At 41.4% G+C, this 12,510-nt stretch overlaps 1 protein-coding gene across 1 annotated transcript in view; it reads left to right on the forward strand.

The window, feature by feature from the left end:
- The first annotated feature begins 12,144 nt into the window (after nucleotides 1-12,144).
- The window catches only part of LOC140679657 (uncharacterized), a 60,912-nt gene continuing 60,546 nt past the window's right edge, over nucleotides 12,145-12,510 (forward strand). The window contains exon 1 of the mRNA XM_072915504.1: nucleotides 12,145-12,428. Coding sequence (XP_072771605.1) covers nucleotides 12,326-12,428 — 103 coding nt within the window. The 5' untranslated portion in view covers nucleotides 12,145-12,325. The remainder of the gene's footprint in view (nucleotides 12,429-12,510) is intronic.

Here is a 12,510-nt window from a genome sequence, read left to right on the forward strand (position 1 = left end):
AAAAGCTTTTCTCAAAATAGCATTTTGACTCAACACATGAGAACACACACAGGTGAAAAACCATTTAGTTGTTCAGTGTGCTGTAAAAGGTTCCCACATAATGCAGACGCAGTAAAACACACAAGAACACACAAGGGAAAATAACCAATTAGCTGTTTAGTTTGTGGTATGTTGCTCATATGTGGTGACATCCACCCTACCCAGGACCTCCTCACTGCTTCTTTCACAAATATCTGAGGTATTCATACAAACTTGAATTATTGGAAGCATAATCTTATCCACTCATGACCCCATGTCTTCTCTGTATCTGAAACCTTCCTGAACAGTAAGATAGATGATGCTTCAAGTGCTTGGTTACTCCTTCTTCAGTCCAGGGACTTGGGGCCTCATGTGTCAAGTTTGTGCACGCTCAAAAACCTGCACTACACCCTTTTTCACTGCAAAGTTGACATGTATCAAAACTGACATAATTAAAATGCAGCATGAGACACTGCACACTGATATAGTTCTGTGAAAATGATTGTCTTCTGTGCAAATGTAAAGAAAGTGAACAGTGTGTGATTTACTGCAATACTGTTTTTATTTGTCTTTTGTTGAAATTGTTCACACATTGCACAGCTTTTATTTTTCTATCAATACACATTATGTCTAGAAGACAGGAAGTAACTCAACACTCTTGAATAGTTTCTACCTCAGTTTGTATGGTTTGTTGAGTTAGCACAGGATTAATATGTGGAAATGACAAATGAGGTAGTTGATACATAGAATAGTTTTTATTCATGCTTTATTTTGACTTAAAGTTTAATTGCTTTGTAGAAACACTGAGATTAAGTCTAAGTTCATTGCGTTTTTCAAGGTGTTTTTGAAAATGCACCATTTTTTCCCCTCTAAATGTTTAACTAACTTGAAGTGTTTTGTCAAGAGGATTATTTGTGATATGTACATTTTCCGAATGTTATTATTTTATTTTGGACTGAAGTAAAATAAAGAAAACAATCTGGAGTTGTCAAAGTCATATTTTTAAGTTATCATGCCATGATTTTACCCGTCCCGCCTATGTGGAAATAGATTTTCCTCCATGCGGCCCCTGAGCTAAAATGAGTTTGACACCCCTGCTGTAATGTGACTCATGTGAGCAGGTTACTGTATAAACACATTTTGTTATAAGTTATAAAAATGTGTTCAGTTGTCAGAGACACATCAATGTCAGTGTAGCTGCTGACAGAAGCAACATGTATATTTGATATATAATGTCGTAGTTGGTGAGAATAAATAAATACAATGCATAAAGATAAGTTCATGTCTTTCCTGTGACGTCACATAGTGAAGCCAACACAAACAAACATGGCGGAAAGAACAGCAAGGTAGCGACATTAGCTCGGATTCCGACTGATTTCAGCGGCTTAAGCGAAATTGAAGAAGAAACTGAAGCTATTGAGCCATATCGGTTTGAACCGTATGCAAGCGAAACCGACGAAAACGACACGACAGCCAGCGACACGGGAGAAAGCGAGGACGAATTCGGCGATCGCCTTCTAACCAACGATTGGTATGTGTTTGTTTGGCATTAAAGGAAACTCACAACTATGAACTAGGTTTACAGCATATGAAATACATTTGGCAACAACATGCACTTTGAGAGTGCAGACAGCCCAATTTTCATCAATTAATATATTCTGTAGACATACCCTCATCCGCGCTCTTTTCCTGAAAGCTGATCTGTCCAGTTTTGGAGTTGATGTCAGCAGGCCAGGGAAGCTAGGGTCGATATTCTTCTCTTGATCATCTTTGTTGGCATAAGGGACGGTGTGAGCCAAGACATCCAGCCGCCATTGCTTGCCGTGCTACCGAGGTCCTTTGTCCCTGAATTGCTCACACACTCCGGCAGATTCAATGGGGGTCTGGCGGCAGATTTCTTTGACTTTATCGTTGGAAATGCATCTGCTTTGAGTGTCGCGGGATATCCACACATTCTTGCCATCTCTGTCGTAGCATAGCTTTCGTCGGTAAAGTGTGCGGAACAAACGTCCAATTTCTTGCCACTTTGGCATCTTTGGGCCACTGGTGCAACTTGAATCCGTCCCTGTTGGTGTTGTTACACCCTCCGACAACACACCGACGAGGCATGATGTCTCCAAGGTACGGAAAACAGTCGAAAAAACGAAAAATAACAGAGCTGATTCGACTCGGTGTTTGAGAAAATGGCGGATTGCTTCCTGATGTGACGTCACGTTGTGACGTCATCGCTCTGAGAGCGAATATTAGAAAAGCGTTTAATTCGCCAAAATTCACCCATTTAGAGTTCGGAAATCGGTTAAAAAAATATATGGTCTTTTTTCTGCAACATCAAGGTATATATTGACGCTTACATTGGTCTGGTGATAATGTTCCCCTTTAAAAATCTTTAAAAGTGCAGATTCAGTACTGTGCAAAGCTTTGTATCCAGACTGAAATGGATCTAAAGTGTTATTAAAACGGCCTTCTTTCATCTCCGTAATATCGCTAAAATTCGTTTTATTTTATCCACTAGCGATGCTGAGATCATTATTCATGGGTTCGTTACGTGTCGTCTCGACTACTGTAACGTATTATTTTCAGAGGTGGGTAGTAACGCGCTACATTTACTCCGTTACATCTACTTGAGTAACTTTTGGGATAAATTGTACTTCTAAGAGTAGTTTTAATGCAACATACTTTTACTTTTACTTAAGTTGAATGAGTCTCTCTGCTTCACTTTTAGTTATTTGTCTTTTTCCCTGAAAGGTCTGAGGTTTGGCCAGGCTGGTTTCAATGCTTGTGGAGCGGTAGGAACTGTTGATCTTATCCTCCTCCCCAGGCCCGGCCCTAACCAATCTGGCGCCCTAGGCAAGATTTTAGGTGGCGCCCCCCCACATCGGCAGTGAAGTGTATATACTCACAAGAAACCGAATAGCTTTGTCTTTGACCTTTTTTTTTTTTACTTACAACCAGAGGTGGGTAGTAACGCGCTACATTTACTCCGTTACATCTACTTGAGTAACTTTTGGGATAAATTGTACTTCTAAGAGTAGTTTTAATGCAACATACTTTTACTTTTACTTGAGTATATTTATAGAGAAGGAACGCTACTTTTACTCCGCTACTTTTATCTACATTCAGCTCGCTACTCGCTACTAATTTTTATCGATCTGTTAATGCACGCTTTGTTTGTTTTGGTCTGTCAGACAGACCTTCAAAGTGCCTGCCTTACTGGTGACGTTTCACTTCGTTCCACCAATCAGATGCAGTCACTGGTGACTTTGGACCAATCAAACAGAGCCAGGTGGTCACATGACCTGACTTAAACAAGTTGAAAAACGTATTGGGGTGTTACCATTTAGTGGTCAATTGTACGGAATATGTACTGTACTGTGCAATCTACTAATAAAAGTTCCAATCAATCAATCAAAAGTGTGAAGGAAAAAAGATACTTGTTTTATTTCAACCGTACCGTCAAAAGCCTCAAGACTGACCGCACATGAGGACGTTCCTGTCTTCACAATAAAAGTGCCGCTCCATCGCGCCTGCGCTTTCAAAACAAGAGTCTCCGAAAGCCAGCGTAAACAAGCTAGCAAGCTACGGAGTTTGACGCCAATATATTTCTTGCAAAGTGTATAAAAACGAATATGGAAGCTGGACAAATAGGATGCCAAAAACCCACCACTTTCATGTGGTATTAGACAGAAAGGAGGAACTTTTCTTCTCCTCCATTTGAAAACGTGGACGTTATCATCACGACTGTCTGATTACAATCAATGCAAGTCATCAGAATCAGGTAATACACCAACTTATATTCTTGTCTTCATGAAAGAAAGGAATCTATATGTGTTAAACATGCATGTATATTCATTAAAACACCTTTAACATGTAAACAAAAACAGCAAAATAAATACTTATAAATTATATACTGTATATATCAATGTATATGTATGTATGTATGTATGTATATATATATATATATATATATATATATATATATATATATATATATATATATGTATATATATATATATGTATATATATATATATGATATGAGTGTGTATGTTACTCATCAGTTACTCAGTACTTGAGTAGTTTTTTCACAACATACTTTTTACTTTTACTCAAGTAAATATTTGGGTGACTACTCCTTACTTTTACTTGAGTAATAAATCTCTAAAGTAACAGTACTCTTACTTGAGTACAATTTCTGGCTACTCTACCCACCTCCCTATGTCTAGCATTAAAAGATTACAGTTGGTACAAAATGCGGCTGCTAGACTTTTGACAAGAACAAGAAAGTTTGATCATATTACGCCGATACTGGCTCACCTGCACTGGCTTCCTGTGCACTTAAGATGTGACTTTAAGGTTTTACTACTTACGTATAAAATACTACACGGTCTAGCTCCGTCCTATCTTGTCGATTGTATTGTACCATATGTCCCGGCAAGAAATCTGCGTTCAAAGAACTCCGGCTTATTAGTGATTCCCAGAGCCCAAAAAAAGTCTGCGGGCTATAGAGTGTTTTCTATTGGGGCTCCAGTACTATGGAATGCCCTCCCGGTAACAATTAGAGATGCTACCTCAGTAGAAGCATTTAAGTCCCATCTTAAAACTCATTTGTATACTCTAGCCTTTAAATAGCCCCCCTTTTAGACCAGTTGATCTGCCGTTTCTTTTCTTTTCTCCTCTGCTCCCCTCTCCCTTGTGGAGGGGGGGGGGGGCACAGAGTCGGGACCCGGGGTGGACCACTCGCCTGTGCATCGGCTGGGAACAGCTCTCCGCTGCTGACCCGTCTCCGCTCGGGATGGTGTCCTGCTGGCCCCACTATGGACTGGACTCTTACTATTATGCTGGATCCACTATGGACTGGACTCTCGCAATATTATGTCAGACCCACTCGACATCCATTGCATTCGGTCTCCCCTAGAGGGGGGGGGGGTTACCCACATATGCGGTCCTCTCCAAGGTTTCTCATAGTCATTCGCATCGACGTCCCACTTGGGTGAGTTTTTCCTTGCCCTTATGTGGGCTTTGTACCAAGGATGTCGTTGTAGCTTGTGCAGCCCTTTGAGACACTTGTGATTTAGGGCTATATAAATAAACATTGATTGATTGATTGATTGATTGATTATTTTCATCTAAAAAAAGGCTGCAGTTGCGCTAAAACACATTTCTCCAAAATTTTTGACACAAAAGGTCATTTGGAAATTGGCCGATAATTTGACAAACTTGTAGGATCAAGACCTGTTTTTTGAATCAAAGGCTCAACAACAGCTCCGATACAAAAAGAGGGCACACAGCCAGAAATCAAGCTGCTGTTGATGATGTTCCTAACAGACAAGTCAATAGTGTCCCAGACTTCTTTAAAAAGTGTGGGGGGGGGGCTGGGTCTGTGGGACAGGACGAGGGTTTTAGTTTGTCAACTATTCCTGTAAGCTCAGGCATGGACACAGGCTCAAACTGACCAAACACAGCCGAGCACCGAGTGGCCACTTTGAAACTCAATGGAGAAGGAGAAAGATTTACCCGAATAGAAGCAACCTTGTCGTTAAAAAAGGAGAGAAAATTTTCACAAGTTTCACTTGTCATCTCCAGTAAAGTGGTTGGATTCGGATTAAGAACATCCATCCATCCATCTTCTTCCGCTTATCCGAGGTCGGGTCGCGGGGGCAGCAGCCTAAGCAGGGAAGCCCAGACTTCCCTCTCCCCAGCCACTTCGTCCAGCTCCTCCCGTGGGACCCCGAGGCGTTCCCAGGCCAGCCGGGAGACATAGTCTTCCCAACGTGTCCTGGGTCTTCCCCGTGGCCTCCTACCGGTCGGACGTGCCCCGAACACCTACGGAGGTGTTCGGGTGGCATCCTGACCAGATGCCCGAACCACCTCATCTGGCTCCTCTCCATGTGGAGGAGCAGCGGCTTTACTTTGAGCTCCCCCCGGATGACAAGAGCTTCTCACCCTATCTCTAAGGGAGAGACCCGCCACCCGGCGGAGGAAACTCATTTGGGCCGCTTGTACCTGTGATCTTGTCCTTTCGGTCATAACCCGAAGCTCATGACCATAGGTGAGGATGGGAACGTAGATCGACCGGTAAATTGAGAGCTTTGCCTTCCGGCTCAGCTCCTTCTTCACCACAACGGATCGATACAGCGTCCGCATTACTGAAGACGCCGCACCGATCCGCCTGTCCATCTCACCATCCACTCTTCCCTCACTCGTGAACAAGACTCCGAGGTACTTGAACTCCTCCACTTGGGGCAAGATCTCCTCCCCAACCCGGAGATGGCACTCCACCCTTTTCCGGGCGAGAACCATGGACTCGGACTTGGAGGTGCTGATTCTCATCCCAGTCGCTTCACACTCGGCTGCGAACCGATCCGGTGAGAGCTGAAGATCCTGGCCAGATGAAGCCATCAGGACCACATCATCTGCAAAAAGCAGAGACCTAATCCTGCAGCCACCAAACCAGATCCCCTCAACGCCTTGACTGCGCCTAGCAATTCTGTCCATAAAAGCTATGAACAGAATGGGTGACGGATTAAGAACATAACTAATAGTATTAAAAAGAACCCGTGGCTTGCTGATACGATTTAAAATGAAGTCTGACAGATATTTTGTTTTCTCAGCTTTAACCACACTTTGATAATTCCGACAGTTTTCTTTTAAAATTTGATAAGAGACTTCCAAGTGATCCCCTTTCCACTTGCGCTCCGCCCTTCGCCACTCACGCCGAGCTGTACGTGTGGTTTCATTGAGCCAAGGCTCCTGTATTGGCTTTGGACGTACAGCTCTGAGGGGCGCTATACTGTCCAGAATCTCAGAACATGTGGAAAGAAAAGGGCACATGAATTGTTCAGTGTCTGCAGAGTGTGGTTTACTCTGCATGGACACAGTGAACAAAGGGGAGAAGGCGTCTGCAGTGTCAGACCTAATAACACGCCCATGACGCAAGTATGGTTTTACATCAGATTCAAAACTTAAATTAAACATAACAGGACTGCAGTGACGTGCAGTAGGGGAGGCAGGTGAGGCAGGGCCTCACCTGCCATCATGGAAAGAAAAAAAATGTAAAAAGAAAAAAATAAATTAAATTATTATATGTATCCAGTGATTATACTATAAAGTTATTTTCCATTTAACTTCACCAGTTTTAGATTATTTTTATTCAAAATCGCTGAATTTTCACATTTGCCGTTCAAATACTGAGAAGAGACGGTGCGGTGAACAGTAGCCAGTTGAGGCACGTCACTCAGTGCCGCAACATGGATTGCGCAATGACTCGGCTAACTGCTGGCCTGCTGTGCAGTGAGACCGTATTGCTGTATGAATTATATTATACATTTCCATAGTTTAGTTAGCTGAGGTATATAATGTACAGTGTATTTTGTCAACAACTGTATGTGTGTAACGTATTTCTTGTGCTGAGCGATCATAAAACGGCTGCAAAAGACGCACTGGCTGAGGCTCCAGTAATCCCGCCTCCTGCACCCCGGCCGTAGAATTGTTATATCAACTAAAGCCCACACTTAAACTTTCCACGTGCAAGATTGAATCTATTTTAAAAAATTATTTCATAAGAAGCCAAAAAGTGCAAAAACAATAATGTTGGTGTTGGAGGAGTTGTGAATGACTGCAGGGCCACAACATTAGGTACACCTGCACACTGCAGGTGTACCTAATTCACAACTCCTCCAACATGAACATTATTGTTTTTGCACTTTTTGGCTTCTTATTAAATAACTTTTGTAACCTATTTTCATGGGCTTTCCTCTTTGTGATGTTAAGTTCCTGTTATGCGCTGTTATACAGTATATGCCTTGAGCTCTTATTTTGAAGGCGCTAAGAGCGGAAGTGACGACACGTTGCGGAGGTTTTTGAAAGAAGGTAAATAAAGTGGTCCTCGTGTAAACTGGAGCCTCCGTGTTTGTTATTTTGTAGTTTCATACAGTATAGGCGACATTTATAAACCCTCGGTTACACTTTTTTAAATAGATTCAATCTTGCACGTGGAAAGTTGAAGTGAGGGCTTTAGTTGTGGACTTCATTTAAAAGTAAAGCTAAGACCATAATAACGCTTTTTTTATTAAGTGTGCTTTTTTGTGTGCTACAGTTTGTATGTGTAAAGTTAAAGTTAAGTTAAAGTACCAATGATTGTCACACACACACTAGGTGTGGTGAAATTTGTCCTCTGCATTTGACCCATCCCCTTGTTCACCCCCTGGGAGGTGAGGGGAGCAGTGGGCAGCAGCGGCGCCGTGCCCGGGAATCATTTTTGGTGATTTAACCCCCAATTCCAAGCCTTGATGCTGAGTGCCAAGCAGGGAAGAATGCTGGTATGAGCTTTTAAACAAAACCCGTTAACTGCTGCCAATCAAATGGTGAATAAGATACTCTTTAGGGTTCATATGTTTGTAAATCTGACTGTGATGAAGTCAGTGCCTCACCAGCCATCAACCTCACCGCACGTCACTGCAGGACTGTGATCAGAAAACACCGCATCACCAACAACGACAATCAAATCGAATGCTAATGTATCCAGTTAATCTGAAAGACCGAGCTAGCTGCTTATTTTATTCTATCAATGCCGTTTAATGACTTTGTCCCGATGAAGATACTGATCTCTTATCAGTGCAATGTGTGGCTCTGGCTGCAGTGCCCTCTGCTGGTTGTGTAGGGGAGTGTGTAGATCACATGTGTTTGTGCATCTGGTTTGTGGTAGAAATGTCTCATCTACACTATACTTGCCAACCTTGAGACCTCCGATTTCGGGGGGTGGGGGGCGTGGTCGGGGGTGGGGCTGGGGCGGGGCGTGGTTAAGAGGGGAGGAGTATATTTACAGCTAGAATTCACCAACTCGAGTATTTCATATATATATATATATATATATATATATATATATATATATATATATATATATATATATATATATATATATATACATATGTATATGTATGAAATACTTGACTTTCAGTAAATTCTAGCTATATATATATTTATTTATTTTATTATATATATATAAATAAAATAAATACTTGATTTTCAGTGTTCATTTATTTACACATATACACACACATAACACTCATCTACTCATTGTTGTACTTGAAAGTACAATGCAATACAATTCCGGGGCAATGGCACCTATCAAATACACACTAATGAAAACACAGTTGTTCTACTAACTGTACTGTGTGTTATGAGAGTAGAGTATGTGTGTGTGTGTGGCCCTTTAATAGGTGACAGCATGTGAGGTGAGTGACGTCAGTGAGTGTGTGGGCGAGAGAAGAGAGGGAGCGGTAGCGTGAGTGCGGGGAGGGACTAGTTAGTTTTGTGTTGGATTGGCTGTGTGCAAGCAATCAATAAAGCAAGATTTGCAACTAATCGCTGGACTCATCATTCACCCTAAAGTCGTCCGCTGTGGAGACCCAAGGGTGTTGCCCCGAGCATACATCGGCCCTGGAGAAGTGTCTCCCCTGCGCTCTTCGACTACGGTCTCATTCTTCTGCTTCGTCTCCTTGTGTGCGCACACTGGACTCAGGTCCGCATGGAGCTGGAGGGGGCGTGGCCTCCAACTCCGGCTGAATTCCGGGAGATTTTCGGGAGAAAATTTCTTCCGGGAGGTTTTCGGGAGAGGCGCTGAATTTCGGGAGTCTCCCGGAAAATCCGGGAGGGTTGGCAAGTATGATCTACACAAAAGCAAAAAAAGCGATCCACATATGCAAATTCAATACAAATACAAATCAATCATATTTATACTCACATCTCAAAAATACATTTACAAATAGATGTTTATTTATACAAATTCTTGATTTATTTATATGTCACATTTTTATATTTATACATTTTATTTGTATATATTTTCAAATCTCAAAAATGCTGCTTAGGCTGCTGCCCCCGCGACCCAACCTCGGATAAGCGGAAGAAGATGGATGGATGGATGGGTGAGAAAATTAAATTTCCATAATAATGGGCCATAATTTACAGGTCAATGATGAAAAACTAAAGTATTTGTTATTAAGTAATAAAACATGTTAAAATTGATTTTAAGTCAGATTTTTCATGTTTTAGTTGTCATACAAGTGTAAAAAGAAGTGAGGCAGTGTTAATAGTAAAACATGTTCAAATTGATTTTAAGTCAGAATTTAACATTTTTAAATGTCATACAAGTGTAAAAAGAAGTGAGGCCGTGTTAGTAGTCAAACATGTTAAAATTGATTTTAAGTCAGACTTTCAAATTTTTAGTTGTCATACAAGTGTAAAAAGAAGTGAGGCAGTGTTAATAGTAAAACATGTCAACATTGATTTTAAGTCAGATGTTGACATTTTTAAATGTCATGAAGGGTAAAAACTAACAACTAACAACTAAGGCTGTCAATGTTAATGTGTTACCATAAATGAATGATGATTAATCACAGTGTTGGTTTTGACCGGCGCAGGAAGGCAGTGCGCATTGCACAGGCAGCGATGACGTCACACACCAGTGGTAGAGGGATGTGCTCTGCGCCCACTTTCGCTTCAAAACAAACCTCGATGGAACTTCAGATCAAACTGAGGTTATTAGTCAGTAATGCAGCGACAAACTTTCTTATCACACATCAAGTTTAAAATAGAATCAAAGAATCAGGACGCACTTTGTCCTGTATGTTTATTAAGTAAGTGGCCAACAGAGCCCATTATATATGGTGACGTCACACGTCAGTTTTGACACAGCAGTTTGGCTCCAGTCGCCAACACGCACCGAGCAGGCATCTTGTCAGTGCAGCAGATAACTAAAGTCAGTGTACAAAAGTGAAAATAGAAGTGTTCTGCTGTCTATGCTTGCAATAAGAGCAATATTTATGTGAGCGTGTTTGTTTCCTCACTGAGTGCAGTTGGTCCGAGGTCGAGTACAAGTCATCCTTCAATGAGGATATTACTGATAAAAGTCAAGAGGAAAAAACGTCAAAAGGGTGAAATGCTATAATGTTGAAAATGTATACTGGGGTAGTGTGAGTTTCACACTTTCACAAGACTTACTTTGTCAAACAACTTGCCGTTTGCTTGAACCCAGGGCCGGCCCGTGGCATAGGCCGTATAGGCAAATGCTAAGGGCGCCGTCCATCAGGGGGCGCCACGCCAGTGCCACAAATGTTGGAGAAAAAAAAAAAGAAAAAAAAAAAAGTTGGTGCTATTATTTCTAAATACAAAAAATAATCCCACGTTAATTAAAATGCAAAGTAAAGCCTATTTAATAGAAATATTATTTGTTACAACATTACGCCCCCCCTCCCCCGCACGGTGCGCCCCCTCCCTTCCCGTATCATGACTCTTTTTGGACGTCACCACATCAAAAAATCAACACAAGATGTCAAAACGGCTAAAACTGTCAGGTGCCCAGGGAAGAAAAAAGAGAAAAGAAGAGGAGGAGAAACGAGAAAAGACAGAGGTAGCAGGTAGGTAACGTTAGCCTACATGAAATTATTTGTATGTTCCAGAATGTGATAGTAACCTGGCTTTTTAGCATTAAGCTAATGCTACATGATTCGGCAATTGCTAATCAATAAATAGCTAGTACTGTTTTAACGTCGGGTTAATATTGTGGAGGGGCTAAATTGTTATGGAAAATAATAATGTAATGTTAGCTAATTACAGTACTCCCACCTTACATTCCTCAGGGACATTTGTATTAGATCTTTTAAGCAGGTGTTTTTTTGTTTACATTGTTATTGCCTTCTGGTTAGCTAATGTTTGACCTGCAGGTAATAGTCACTTTTTTCCACCCCTTTATATATTAGGGTTAGTTGTAAGTTAAAAAAAAAAAAAGGTCAAAGACAAAGCTATTCGGTTTCTTGTGAGTATATACACTTCACTGCCGATGTGGGGGGGCGCCACCTAAAATCTTGCCTAGGGCGCCAGATTGGTTGAACCCACTAAAAGACAGAATACAACATTGTCGACTTTTGTTTCATTTCTATCTCTAAAGTATTTTGATATCAAAAATGTTTTCGCGATAAGAAACACTTCAATTATGAGCCAGAAATGTAAGAAAAGATGAAAAGGTCCGCTAGTTATTTAAAAGGTATTTTATTTTTTAAAGTGCAGTTGTGGATCGGAAGTTGCACACTTCTGGCGCATGCGCAAACACATGGAACAGTGGTAAAGCGGGAAGTCCAAGATGGCGGACTAAGCGGCGTGGCTTTCCGGAGAAGTTTCACATTTACGATCTTATAGATTCAAAAATAGCATCAAATACCTCAACTATTCGCCTTTTCTTAAGCCCACCAAACGGACTTTGAGTGTGGAGCGACGGCGTGTTATGTGAAGTGAAGATTGAAGACGTGATAGAAGATGGACGACTACTGCTATGCTAAGATGGCGACGTCCGCTAAAAGAGAAGATGAAAGAGAATCAGCGCCACCAACGGAGAACAATCTGAAAAGCGAAGATGAAGGTGAGTGTGTTGCGTTCCCTCATTTGAAAGCTGTTTGAATTCCAAGCCCTAAAAATAGAAATTAGCCGACTTTGTTGAACAA

This window comes from Nerophis lumbriciformis, linkage group LG20 (genome assembly GCF_033978685.3).
Source record: "Nerophis lumbriciformis linkage group LG20, RoL_Nlum_v2.1, whole genome shotgun sequence".
Taxonomy (NCBI): domain Eukaryota; kingdom Metazoa; phylum Chordata; class Actinopteri; order Syngnathiformes; family Syngnathidae; genus Nerophis; species Nerophis lumbriciformis.